Source organism: Poeciliopsis prolifica, unplaced genomic scaffold (assembly GCF_027474105.1).
Source record: "Poeciliopsis prolifica strain line A6 unplaced genomic scaffold, Auburn_PproV2 SCAFFOLD013, whole genome shotgun sequence".
NCBI classification, from domain to species: domain Eukaryota; kingdom Metazoa; phylum Chordata; class Actinopteri; order Cyprinodontiformes; family Poeciliidae; genus Poeciliopsis; species Poeciliopsis prolifica.
The window spans coordinates 3,012,338-3,025,692 of record NW_026562388.1 but is presented as its reverse complement, the minus strand read 5'-3'; the positions used below and the strand labels follow the sequence as shown (position 1 = coordinate 3,025,692).

Here is a 13,355-nt window from a genome sequence, read left to right as displayed (position 1 = left end):
ACATTTCAACAATTAAAAACAGCCCTAATTTCTTCTTTCCCTTAATATGTGTACATTTGTTCTTCAATACATTACTTGGACGCTATGAAATCTAAACGAGTATATGGTTGTAATTTTGGCTCTAAAGATTTTAGAAAAGAAGAGAAGAAAAGTGCACAGCGAGGCTGAGGAGATGAGAAAAGCCTTGTGCAACACGACAAAAAAATAAATAAATAAATAAAAACCTGACTGTAACCAGGGTAACAGCAAGTCTCGCGTGAGGTGCATGCCTATCGAGAGGGGCTGGTGTGAAGGAAAAAAAGTGGTAAATTGTACGATTGATGCACTTATGATAATATAGCAAATTGGCTTTGGCTAGATCACAGCTCGCCAAGTATTTAAAGAAAAAAACCCTGCATCGATTGCAGGGCTTCGGGTTGCAGCTTGCATTTTCCTCCGCTGCGTAATGTATAAGACGGTCCAAGTGGGCAAGTGATACGGTTAAATCTCCGATGGCTAAGCTAATGCTAGCTCCTTAGCTTTGTTTACATCTAGTGCGCGCCCGCTGGATAATTTCCGACCGCACAAATTGGGGATTTTAACTTTAGTTCTTCATTTTATCTAACAATCCGTGCGAGAAAAAAATGCGTCGGATAATATGTAGACTCTATGGCTGCAAGTAAGTATATGCTGGTCGGGCATTTTGCTGATTATTAAGCTAACATTAGCTTCGTGATGCTAACCTTTTGATGTTGGCTCGTTCGATCATGCGGTTAGATCGTAGCCTGTAGGTTCCTTTAGATGTGTATTTTGTCGTAACACATTGTGTAATTCTCCCGACTTTATCATATTACTCAATTATGACCGTAAAAAACTTCTCGGTTAAAAAGCAACGACTGCACAACAAACCCGGGGATGCTAACTTAAGCTAGCCACCTGCTGAGCTAGCCAGCGTCATTCGCGTTCAATGAGACGGCTACACAATGTATTGTGTCCGTAGTTAATTTCTATCTTATCCTGCGTTCACGGGGTGCAGTGGGTGCCCGTTGCAACACCGGGCTGCTTTTGTTTTCGTGTCCAAGTTGGCTGTCTGTGGATACTCTCCCTCGGACGGTGTTCCCCAAGGAGCCGGGTAGCGCACCGCCATGAATCCCGTGGATGCAACCGCTCTGTATGTGTCTGCCACCCGGGCAGTGCTGCTGTGCGACCCGCTGCAGCCTCAGACCTTCGCAGAGATGTACAAGCAGCTGCCCTTCTTCCGGCAGTCCCTCGCGTGTCTTGTCTGTGGTAAGCATCCTGAATGTTTCTGACAGGGAAATATCTTTCTGTGGATTTGTTTTATGTCGTTGTTTTAATTGGCTGAAATTTCTGTGGGCTGCAGAAGTTTCCACTATTTCTCTCGTGTTCACTACTGCGGTCTCCTTAGGGTGAGATAAGCTCATCCGTCCTCTTGACAAGACGGATGACTCTGTTGTTGTGCTTGCTGCATGGCCATGTGGTTTCTATTCATGCTCTATTTGATCGCTAAGTTTTGGTGATGCAGGCTGCGTTCAAGAGAAGGAAACAGAAAAAAAAAGACACATCTGACAGATTCTTGGGAATCTTGGTTTGTGATTTTGTTTTGTATCTAAATGTCAGATAAATGGAAATTGACAGGCTGGATTTTGAAGTATTTAATTGGATTTGTTTGGTGAAAAGTTGACTCACTGAGTCACTATTGTTTTTTTCCTGTTCATTTTTCCTCCCTACTGTTACCACATGGTCATCCAGGAATGCTGCAACTTGTGAAGTTTCCTCAGATAGATTTTTTTAAATTTATTTACTCATTTGACCATTTTGAATAATCAACTGAACTTTTGGCCTTCTCTAATTTTTCCTTAAAGCTAAAAATAAGTATCAGATGTTTAATGCTTTCTTTCACAATCGACCAATCATTTTGTTGAAGTCTATTTACTGATTGTAGGAAAAAAAACCCCATCTGTTTTGTAGTTTCTAAAACCCACTGATCAGTCATTCTCATTCTGTGTAGTGTAATGTGTTGAAAATCTGAATAGCAGTAAACAGTCCTGGTGTTTTTTGTTTTTTTTTTGTTTTTGTTGTTTTTTTACATCAGGCAAACTCCTGGAGGACCCTATCTCCCCAACACACCCAGAGTGTCAGCATTACGTCTGCTTGGGCTGCAAAGGCCAGAAGATGCAGATCAGGTCGTCGTGCAGCCGCTGCAAAGACTACTCCTGCTTCCAGGAGAACAAGCAGCTCTCTTTATTGGTGCAGTGCTACCGACGGCTCTGCCTCTACATAACTCATTCGCCACTGCTCAAGTCGATCAGCAGCCACGTGGGAGGCTCTCCGGAGGTCATGACCTTGTTGGAGGAGGTGCTTGTGTCGCACAAAGAGGAGACGGAGCATTCGGGCTTAGCCGAAGAGGATGTGAATCTATCTGCTCCAGAGTCCCTCACGCCCACGGAGGCGCCACCCGCTCCAGCGGAACTCTCTGCCGTTCCTCAGAGCTCCTCCTCGGAGCCTCCGTGTTTCAACGGACCGCCGGATTGCAACGGAGAAGCGCTGGAGGACCCGTCTTCCCCCGAGCTGGAAGTGTGTGAGGTGGTAGAGGAGCAGCAGCAGCAGCATCATCATTTAGGTCTATCTGTGTCTGAAACCGCCTGCAGCGGTCTCCAACTGGGTCTGAGCACTGGACCTTTAACCCCAACGATAGGCACTGTGTGCTCACTCAGGGAGGGGGAACCTAGTACCAGGGAGCTGGAGGAGGGAGAGGTGTTGCTTCTCAGCGTGGAGGAGGTGCTACAAACGTTGGATCCCCTGCAGCCCGACCGGGACGCTCTTCACACACATCCGGAAAGGACGCACATCGCCACAGACAAAACGCACACTCACATGTACATACAGCTGGACGCAGCCCACAACTACACCCAGATCCACACGGGCAGGACTCACACAGCGGCGCACCACGCCACTCACATGCACTCTTCTTCCTTCGACCCGTCTCCCGCCTCCAAACCCCAGCAGGCCCGGCCCAACCGGAAGCGTTCGCGCTCCGAGAGCGACAGGGAAAAGGTGAACCCCGTCCCCATCACCTCCATCCTCCACGACTCGTCGCCCCAGTCGCACACTCCGACCCCCGCTCACACTCAGCACACGAAACTACCCATGCCTCCCCTGGCAGTTCCGGCGCACACGTACTCGTCATTTCCCAACGGCGCGTTCCCCAAGCACAGCCGCCCCGCACAGAACCACAACAAAGGCGCCAGGAAACACGTGGACCCGAGCTCCAAGAAGCCCCACGCCAAAGCCCGCAGCGGAGGAGGCTCCAAGACGAAAGACCGGAGCAAAGACCAGCGACCGATGTCGGGCTGCGTCTTGCCAGCGCCGCCCGTCAGGCCTCCGTACAAGAAGCCGGTGGAGAAGAAGGGCTGCAAGTGTGGCAGGGCCACTCAGAACCCATCTGTTTTAACCTGCAGGGGGCAGCGATGTCCCTGTTACTCAAACCGCAAGGTGAGACCACTTTTTCAGAGTGGAGGCGCTTCTGCTTTTAAATCTTTGGAGGGTTTTGTTTATGGAGCTACTGAGAGTGCACATATGTCCAGTTTTACAACAATGTTGTGCTGTTTTGTGCAAATTATTTGTCTTGTCTCCTGCACGATGGAAACCATCGTAATAATTCAGCAGCGGTTCTCTGTTCCGCTGAGCAAATGACTAAATAAGTAAGAGTATAATTGAATTATTTTTCTCTGCAATTTAATAAAAAAAATTCTACTTATTACGATGTAGGTTCATTACACACAGAGTGACATGTTTCATGTGTTTGAGTCAACGGTTGTGGTTCACAGCTATTAAAGATGTATAAAACATGAATATTACATTTATATAAGACCAGTAGAAATGTTCTGCTTATTATTGAAGGTTTATCAGTTTCCTAGACACAAAATGTCATAAGTAATGATGAGGAAGCAGGATTTGCACAAGTTTTTTTTTTTAGTTTTTTTTTTTACCCCAAGCATATTCATGAAAACTTGAGTGGAAGGAAAATCTACAAAAGCACTGTTACTAGACATAGACTGTGACTGGAGTCAGTTTTTCAAGAGCCACCACACTCAGATGTAGACAATGGCTACAGCTGTGACACAACAACTATTTTAGTAATCGCTTATTCTATGAGTCGGTCGAATGATTAATCGGGTAAAACAATTGCCACATCCTGCAGGTTTTAAGCCCTTTTTATAGTCTATTAGAAATAAGTAAAAAAAAAAATGCAAATAAACAAATAATTCAGTTCATTTTTAAAATAACAGAATAAACATTTTACCAAATATGCATTAACAAAGCGATCTTTATCTGATTAGTAAATCCATAGCAAAAGGAGCATAATAGGATATATGCATATTTAACTAAGGATTTTTATTATTTACTGCTTTGAGTATGTTCTTCAGCAAGTGGCCCTTTTGTAAGTATGTCTGATAAAAATTATGGAGTCTGTATATTCACGAACTCCAGGTAAGACTAATTGTTTATTAAATAAGTTGACTATTATTTGAACAATGGAGAACTCACGATTAATTTGATTGATCGCTTGAGCCCTAGAACCAGAGACATCAGAGTAGCACTGAAAAAGGACTCGACTGCTGCTCAGTGGTCCAAAGCCGCTTTTGCGTTTCATTTGGAAATGCATTTTTATAACATTCAGAATCAGCGCATCCGTCTCCCGTTACATTTCAGAGCACTTCATGCTTCCCTCTGCTGACTGACAGCTGGAATCAGCTGGAGATGCTGATTCCCTTTTCCAGCAGGAGTTGGCACCTGCCTGCCCACACTGCAAAAGGTGCCAAAAGCTGGTTCAGTGACCACGGCGTTACTGTGACTGACCTGAACCGCGTGCACGCTCTATCAATGGAGTATTTTTGTGAAGAGGAGAATGAGAGATGCCAGATCCAACAATGGCTTCATTTCATTGTTGCTGTAATTCAACAGAAATGGAGCAAGTGCAGATGCTGTATAGTACATGCATTTCTCAGGGAAACGACATCTACGCGTTAAAGTTTTTTTTATTATCACCGTTATGATATTCTAATGATTCAGCATTGCGTTCTTTATTAGAGATAACTCCGGATGACTAAAAACAAATGATCATAGTATATCGCTCTGTGTGGAATGAAACTACGTGTCCTATGACTTTAAATTTCTTTTAACTGAAGACACTGTAATGAACGTGTGGTTGGTGTTTACTGAGTGGCAACAGCAGAGGTTACGTAGTTTGAGTGCAGCGCTCGTGCGTTCTGTCCGAGTTGCGTCATCTTCTCTCGTCTTCCCCCAGGCGTGCTTGGACTGTATCTGCCGGGGCTGCCAGAACTCCTACATGGCCAACGGCGAGAAGAAACTGGAGGCCTTCGCCGTGCCCGAGAAGGCCCTGGAGCAGACGCGGCTCACCCTCGGCATCAACCTGACCAGCATCACGGCGGCCGCGGCTCTCCGCAACCCGGCGACCACCAGCATCCGCGCCAACACCCTCCTCAACGTCGCCACGGCCACGGGGACCCCCGTGACCACGGCCTTTCTGTCCGCCAGCCCGCCGCAGGATGCCAACTTTGACGACAGCTTGGAGCTGCTGATTGGCTGATAGGCAGCAAAAACAAACAAACAAAAAAACGACAACACAGCGTGGTGCTGATTGAATGTGACGGCTGATTATCCACCCGTTTCCGCCGGCTCTCTTAGGGAGGAACTCGACTCATGGCAGCTACGTGTCTGTCCTGTTCTGTAACCTGCTGGTTTTCTGTACTGGAAAACGCTAACTAGTGAGATTAGCATGGGTGTGCCAAAGCCTCCTGTATTGTGCCTGTGCACTGGTGTGTATTGTTGCCAGTCTGAAGGTATATACTCTATTCCAAGGATGTTCTGTTCTTCACAGGTGCTTTCTTTTTTTTCAGCTTATAGACCACAGATTTACTGTAAGAGGCAATAGAAACCCATTCCAAGTTTTGTTCATTTGCACACAAATATGTGCAGATTTTTAGTCTTTTTACAAAAAAAAAAAACACATCTGTCAATAGCGTAATTTTTTATTAAGATTTCATCTTCAGCATTGTGAGTGTCACTCCTGAAAATATTAAATGTGTCATGTTATCAGGACCCCTTCCTAGTCCCTGACCCCGTACACGAGCAAACTTTAATTTTGAAATCAGACTAAGCGTTACACCCTGTCTAAATGCTCTCAGCTGTTTGGGGGTTTGTTTTAAACAGCATGCTTTTTATTTGTCATGAGATCATCCTGAGGTGCATGCCCCGTGTTGGAGGTGAACAGTGAGTTTTTATCATCATAGCAATAGGAACACCCAACAGGGGGGGGGGGGGCTCGCTGCTCCTGTGGCTGCATTTGCCAGTCATCAAAAACTTAACTCACTTGTACATGACTGTATGTGTATAGAGGTAAACTGAAGCCATAGTTCTATCAGAAAGTTTCCTTTAAAAAAAATAAATAAAAATTCTCCCGCTTCCCCAACACATTCACACGAAGAGTCCTGATCAATCGGAGATTATACCAGATTTATTTTTGATACTGTTGGAGGTTTGGTATCCAAGTGTTTTGGTTACGTCACAAAGAAACGATTCACGAGGCCGAGTGTTGTCTGTGTTTGTGTTTACCTTCTCGGCTGTAACTCCAACATGTCCGTCAGTCCAGTATTGGTGATCAAAAGAAAAAAAATAAACTGAACAGAGAGAAAACACAACTTCTCTACTCATGGACCAGGAAAGTAGCAGGTGGACTTTAAGTTTGATCAGCAGTCGTGTCGTATATCTTCCTCTGTGTGCGTGGGTTTCAAAGATGTATTTTTTTGGGCATTACTTGAACCCTTAATTTTGATTTTTTTGTCTTTCTTTTTTTTTTGTAATGTAAAAGTCTTGTTTGGGGAGTGACAGTTATTTGCTGAAACATTCACTGCCATATTATGGAGACATGTAACAACATGAATTAAAAGATAGTTTTTTACTTTTTCAGCTTTGTGTGTTATTGTGTGGACAGACGTGATTAAGGCAGGAGTTTTTCCTCATTTTTTTTCATATTATGTAGGTCAGAACTTGTTTCATCGTTTAGATTCAAGGCATAGCTTTCGTCTAAATACATTCATCTTAGTCAGAAAAGTTCCATTTTGGGCTTGTACTCATCATTTTAGATGCATTTTCAGTCCACCCTAAAAAAGAACTGTTCAAAGTATCGACCGACTAATGAATATAATAAAAAAATAAGTATGACTTACTGAAAATTGAGATTTGTAGTGCAAAATGGTTCATATCAAATCAGAAATTTGAGATTTGCTGAGAAAACAAACCCATAATACACTAAGCTCAACATAATATCTATAGTTTTTACTTCGTTTTACACCCTGAGAAAAAAAAAGTCAATTAAATCCTTTTATCAGTATGAATACATTTGTAAACAATACCATATACGAGTTTGTGTCCATCGCTGGAAAAAGTTGAAAGGTTACACAGTGACGTCCATTTGGTCAGTTTCCGACAGAGAGCAATCCCAATGTTTGCAATTCAGTTTCTCCAACTTAATCCATGTGCGTTCTTATTTCCAGCCACTGCTACATGTGATCAGTGCTCACAGGTCACTGCTGGACTATATGCACAGCATAAACAGCTCATCTTCATTCCTTTTTGAGGGGCGGTGCATTCAGAGTTTTCCTCTGCAGTTTAGAGCGATCCCAGCTCCACTCCATAAGAAGATCTTCTCGTCTTCCAGCCCCGTTTCTTCCCATGGTGACTGATGTAGTCTACCGACGACTCCGGAAAGCCTCAGTTAATGCCGTTAGTCCACCAGGAAAGCCCCAAAGTAGCTCGCCCTCCCGTCCATTTCCATGGCGCTGGCGTTGCTGACGGTGACGAAGAGGCGGTCGGCTGGCTGCAGGAAAGCAGTGCCGGCCTGATGCAGGGAGAAGAGGCCTGGCTCCTGACCCCGAGGCCAGCACACGCTCCGGGACGATTTCATCAACAGGATGGGTCCTGTGTAGGAACTCATCTGCAGGGGATCAAACGGCAATTTAAATGTCATCGCCGCTGCGTCCGTATTTCATTATCTACTGATACAAAAGCTGAACCTTTTTATAAATGTACTGGACGAGTTCTGCTCCCTCATCGTCTGCTGCTTCCCCGTCCGTCTCCCCCACAGACGGAAGCCTAAAGTAGGTCTGGGCGTAGATGTAGTACAAGCCTGCAGTTGGTACGAGCAGCTCCCCTCCTTTAAGCTCCATGTTCTGCAGGAAGGACAGACCCCTCTGGCCCTCCCACGCTCGGATGCGCTCGCCAGAGTACCCCCTGCTGCTCCGCGGGCCTGCAACAGCACCAACCATGGTCAATTGGAGGCCCGTCCCCAGTCATCGCGGATCATTTGGGAGTGCAAGAGCCAGCGCTAAGTGTATACAATCACCACAGGAGAAAAGTGCAGAGCCAACTGCAAAGGCTTGTTCACAGAGTACACAATGTTACCAGATGTGCCCACAGACACTGTATCTTTAAAGAAATCATTGAACTGAAATAGGAACAAAGATGTTATTAGTTATAACGCTGCCAATAGTTAAAAGCATTGTAACATCTAAATTCAAGCCAGATTAAGAAGTTATGTCAAAATTAAACATAAGCAAACAGATCATTTAAAATCTGGAGCCATGTGTAGAAATTTTAAGTCATTTGAAAATGACTTGTCTCACCATCAGTCCTACCATCAGTCCTACCATATACAGGAAATGATGTCACGAGTGTACTTTGATAGCAAAAATTGTGGTATGAAGAGGAATTTTTTTTTCTTGGAATCTTGCAAAGCAGCATATTTTTATTTTTTTTGTACCAAGAACCGAGGTTTCATATTTGGACATATTGAATGACTTCATTCAATTTCACGGCAATCTATCAACACCCCTTTTTAAAATTTATTACACTTCAAAAATTCCAACATATACTGTACCCTTTCCAGAAATGCACAAAGAGCTACACAGTGAAGGAATTCTGTGGGATAGACTAAGTATCCCACAAAATAGCTTTAAGCTTTACCGTTAATCTGTAATTTAATAAATATATAAACAATAATAAGAAAAAAATAATTAAAGGAGAATTTAATTAGGTTTCTAAATACATATTTCAATATTTTTGCATGTAGTTCAATGAAGACAGGGTGAAGTGACTGATAACACTGCCAATCAGTAAATAAAAAAGTCACTTTGTGCTATTGTTTAAATTCTTTGCAATGACATCCAGCCACTCGCAAAACATTAGCTTATGTCATGCTTTTATAGTCTTAAATACATCAAAAGTAAAAGTCAGTGCCACTCAAACCGGAGAACTTACTTTACCCCAAAAGGGGGTGTGAATGTTGTGCAAGGAGAAGCATGGGAGAGGTCTTGAATCCATCATGTACTCTAACAGTTAGCAGATATGAGTAAAATAAATAACGTGTGAACTTAAAAAGCAGAGTGCCACCACCAAGACAAGAAAGAGTCTAAGTCGTCAATTGCTGTGCAAGTAAGGAGGAACAGTGATTTTGCATGATTTATAAGTGATTTTTTTTTTTTAAAGCTCAGATTTTCTGAAACTTGGTTTCTTGAACATGTCAAGGTGTGCATTGTATCTACAGTCACTAGATCTCAACCTAACAGTTGAGATCAAAAAGATCCTCCATGTATTTATTTTATTTTTTTGATGAGCTGGACAAAAAGAAGGCTGAATGCTAGTGTGATGTTTTCTAAAATCATAACGTTTTTCTGGTGTTTCGAACGGGAGCTGCAGGTCCCGACAGACCCAGGTATGAGGAGGTAACCGAATCTGAGCACCTCGGATTGCCCGGAGGCCAATTCCTCACCTTTTGCCCCGGAAAGGAAAGCTGAGCATCGTCAAGATTTTGCATTGAAAACGAAGCCTCTCTGACAAACTTTCACTTGTGCTGTCAATGTCTCAATTTGTGCTAAATGTTTTTGCCTAAAGCCACAATAAACTGAATCTTACTTTCTGGTGCTGCTGGAGCCTTCGACGATGAGGTAACCCCGGTCACATGGGCAGCGACTTTAGGAAGAGGGACCCCACGGACCCCAGGGCCCAAGATAGGCAGCACTCCTGTCAACTTATCTGTAGGAAACCCAAAACAGACAGAAACAAAACACTCACCACAGGGCATTTTTAGTGGGAAAAGTCACACACAAGCCTGTTATTAGTCAATAGGGGGATTGTTCTTACTTCTCATAGCAGTGGATATCTCCCTCTGGAATCTGTCAGCAATCTTCTGCAGAGAAAACAGAGAAAGGCAGAGGAAAGAGCAAATGAATTGACCAACAAATGATCTATTATCCCAAACACAATGGCATTTTTAACCAACTACATCATATTCGGTATTTAGTAATTCACCAGAACTGATAAGGATCCCACAGTAGTTGATGGAACGTGTCAGATTGTGGTCTAAATATGGGATGTTCCAAAAAGAAACACTAAAATACATATCCTCAGTTGGGTTTATAATATTCAGTGACAGACATTTTCCCCCCCAACATATTCCCTTTAAAAGATGCAAAATGAGGGTAATTTTTTAAAATAAAATAGAGCTATAAATGGTTAGGAATGTTGGCAAAATAGTTAAAAAAAAAAAACAGTCAAACCTTCTCGATGTGGTAGTGGAGCTGCTGTGTGACCTGCCAACAGGGATCACTGCTTTTCCTGCCCTCGGCTGCTGGGTCCTGGAACTCTGGCTGCAGCTTCGCATTTGTCAGACAGGATACGCTGCTCCGGGAAAAACTGTCCTGCATCTGGAAATTTAAAATAACTCAGTTGATGAAACTTAAAAAAAAAAAATGGGGGAGGGGGCTTTCAAGAGACATGTTTAGCTGCATTATGACTCAGATTACTTGCTGGGGTAATCTGTCAGGGTACATGACAGATTACACACTGCAGCTTTTAAACGATTTACAGTGCTGGGCAAAAGTATTTTTTACATTTAATCATTCTACTACCAGAATGTGCAATAAATGTCCCTGGGATTTTATCTGACGAGGCTGACACAAAAAGTAGAGAATGATAGTCAAGATCCAAATCTTCCACATGTTTTTTCAGAAATTAGTGAAGACGCTTAAAAGAAGGATAACAATGATTAATCCCCCAACTTTTCAGGTCTAGCACTCAAAGTGAAAAATTTCAAAAGCGTTTAGATTGTTGTGAAGATAACTAGCTTAACTGTTTTTTTTTTTAAAGTTATTTCATATTATGCAACGCTTTGGTAACTTACTAATAAAAGTAAATGCGCCACATCAAACTGGCTGCCATTTTTAGACGCAACCAGCCAAACACACTAACATTAAACAAAACAAAAAAAACAAAACAAAACAAACAAAAAAAAAACGTAATTAACTCATAAGTGGTCCCAGGTGTGATCGATGATGGGCGGGATTTTACTACCAAAACCAGCCAATGAGGGCCCAGAACAAGAGACGTCAGCCTTGTCTCAACACTTGTCACGAGCGCCACACTGACCTATTCAAGCTTGCGATACGTGTTGCTTTTGTGTACCACGGCCCATTCAGCGCGAACAAATCCCATTTCCTCCCATTGTTTCAGGTTATATACTCGCCCTACTGTCTCCGTTTTTATTATCCGGTGTTGAGCAGAAACTCCCACAGGAACCTAAACACGCCGCCACACTCCGTGACCGCGAATAAAGTCATTCTGGTGCGTTTGGTGCAGTGGGATAACCGCGGTACGCGTCACGTTTGTTTGCAAAGTGACGTTTTTTTCGATCGGCTTGATGACCCAGCGTGATATGTGCGCGCGCGCATGGACCCTTCCATGCCAAAAGTTCGCCGTTTCACTGCAGCCATTAAACGCAGCGGAAGAAGCTGGTGCAACCACCTCGAACACAACACGGCCAAACGCACGTCTTACCGTGTTCAGGACTTTGTGGAAGTACATGAAACTTATGGCCACCGCGACCGTCTGGAGGAGGATAGCTGCGAGTATGGTGAGGCCGAGGCACTGGAGAGAGACAGAGATGGCCATTGTCACAGAGCGCGGAGACACCTTGACGTCCGGCGAAGTGGGGGGATCACCTCCAGCCGCTGCACGGCAAGTTTGATCAAACACCTCTGCGTTTCTGCTGGGAAGCATGAGGGTGGGAGGAACAGTGCAACAGAGGCTGGAGGTGGAGCAGAGAGGAGGCTTGGAGAGTTTCAGCTTCCTCAAGATGTCACTGTTATTGAACGTATCCGAGCTCGGAGCGTTGAACGCTGCTGCGTTTCATTGGAATGATTTTCCATCGTGAAGCAATACAGCAAACGACTCAATACAGTCCCTGATTTAGGCTTGTTTCCTGTAGAAAGTACTAACTAAAGCAATTTTTTATGTTTGGTAAGAGATTGTCATTTACCCGATTAATCCATAGGTACACAATTTATTTTTGTACTTCAGTTTGAAAAGTGAATGATAATAATAAGGGTTTTTAAAATAATATTGTGAGCTTTGAAAAGTATGACCATATAGTATGTTTCAGAAGTTGGGGCTCTTGATGCATAATTTACTGCATCAATGTGGAGTGGCATGGAGGAGATCACTCTCTGATTCTTTTTAGGGTTTAGGTCAGGTTAGGTCACCGGCCAGTTAAGTACAGTGATGCCAAAGCGAATTGCTCTCCTAAAAACATTTGCCACACATGAGAGCTGACTTCAGATTGAAAATAAATAAATAAATAAATAACAGTGGACCAGCATCAAGAGATGACATAGCTCCCCAAATTATCACAGACTATGCAGACATCAAAATCAATCTGGTTGTCTCTGTTGTAGGGCTGGCTTAACAAAAATAAGTACTGACTAGCTGAAGTCAACACCTTGTGATTCTTCAGTAAGCGTTGTTTCTCAGTCTTCCTTGGACTGAAATGAATTTTTTCCTTTGACTTAACTTTATCTACCTATCTATTCTATCTTGCTAGCTAGCCTATAAAAAGGTTGATTTAAAGTCTATAGGAAGTGACATTGTATTTTTTAAAGTCATAAGTAAGGAGATGAAATCCTGAAAACGTATTCATTTTAAAAGCTTAAAAGATCTGGCACCAGAAGAATGACTTCAGAATATATTAACAGTTTTGATCATGACAGTTCATAAACACTGCATGATAAAAACGTTTTCATCTTTTCGGAATAACTCGCTTTAATTTGAAGGCGTCCTGCGGAGATGTGTGCATATTCATGGAAAAAGTCTAATTTATGACATTTTACTACATTAGCTGCCTTCATTGGAACATAACATTATCAATGTGATGCACAAATCATTTTTTTTTTTTTTTTAATGAATGACCCAATGTGTATTGTAGACCTTTTACATGCAACCGT

The 13,355-nt window shown here is 43.1% G+C and overlaps 2 protein-coding genes across 2 annotated transcripts; one reads left to right on the top strand and one right to left on the bottom strand.

Annotated features, from left to right (window-relative positions):
- The first annotated feature begins 45 nt into the window (after window positions 1–45).
- Window positions 46–6,990, top strand: msl2a (MSL complex subunit 2a). The gene is made up of 3 exons (XM_055038391.1): window positions 46–1,266; window positions 2,093–3,492; window positions 5,309–6,990. Exons 1-3 carry the CDS (start codon window positions 1,125–1,127, stop codon window positions 5,609–5,611), a joined length of 1,845 nt encoding a protein of 614 aa, XP_054894366.1. The 5' UTR covers window positions 46–1,124; the 3' UTR covers window positions 5,612–6,990.
- A 348-nt stretch (window positions 6,991–7,338) lies between these two features.
- On the bottom strand, window positions 7,339–12,252 carry LOC129365275 (tumor necrosis factor ligand superfamily member 10-like). The gene is made up of 6 exons (XM_055038395.1): window positions 11,914–12,252; window positions 10,638–10,784; window positions 10,222–10,267; window positions 9,994–10,113; window positions 8,097–8,329; window positions 7,339–8,017 (listed from the first exon to the last, which is right to left on the bottom strand). Exons 1-6 carry the CDS (start codon window positions 12,133–12,135, stop codon window positions 7,808–7,810), a joined length of 978 nt encoding a protein of 325 aa, XP_054894370.1. The 5' UTR covers window positions 12,136–12,252; the 3' UTR covers window positions 7,339–7,807.
- Between the last annotated feature and the right edge of the window lie 1,103 nt (window positions 12,253–13,355).

Bases quoted from the DNA above. Each gene is read 5' to 3' on its own strand.
- msl2a (XM_055038391.1), top strand. From the start codon at position 1,125: ATGAATCCCGTGGATGCAACCGCTCTGTATGTGTCTGCCACCCGGGCA. The intron at 1,267-2,092 runs GTAAGCATCCTG...TTTTTACATCAG, and splicing joins CCTCGCGTGTCTTGTCTGTG to GCAAACTCCTGGAGGACCCT. The intron at 3,493-5,308 runs GTGAGACCACTT...GTCTTCCCCCAG, and splicing joins CCTGTTACTCAAACCGCAAG to GCGTGCTTGGACTGTATCTG.
- LOC129365275 (XM_055038395.1), bottom strand. From the start codon at position 12,135: ATGCTTCCCAGCAGAAACGCAGAGGTGTTTGATCAAACTTGCCGTGCA. The intron at 10,785-11,913 runs GTAAGACGTGCG...TTAAATTTCCAG, and splicing joins TCCACAAAGTCCTGAACACG to ATGCAGGACAGTTTTTCCCG. The intron at 8,330-9,993 runs GTAAGATTCAGT...GTGCTGTTGCAG, and splicing joins GGCTCCAGCAGCACCAGAAA to GCCCGCGGAGCAGCAGGGGG.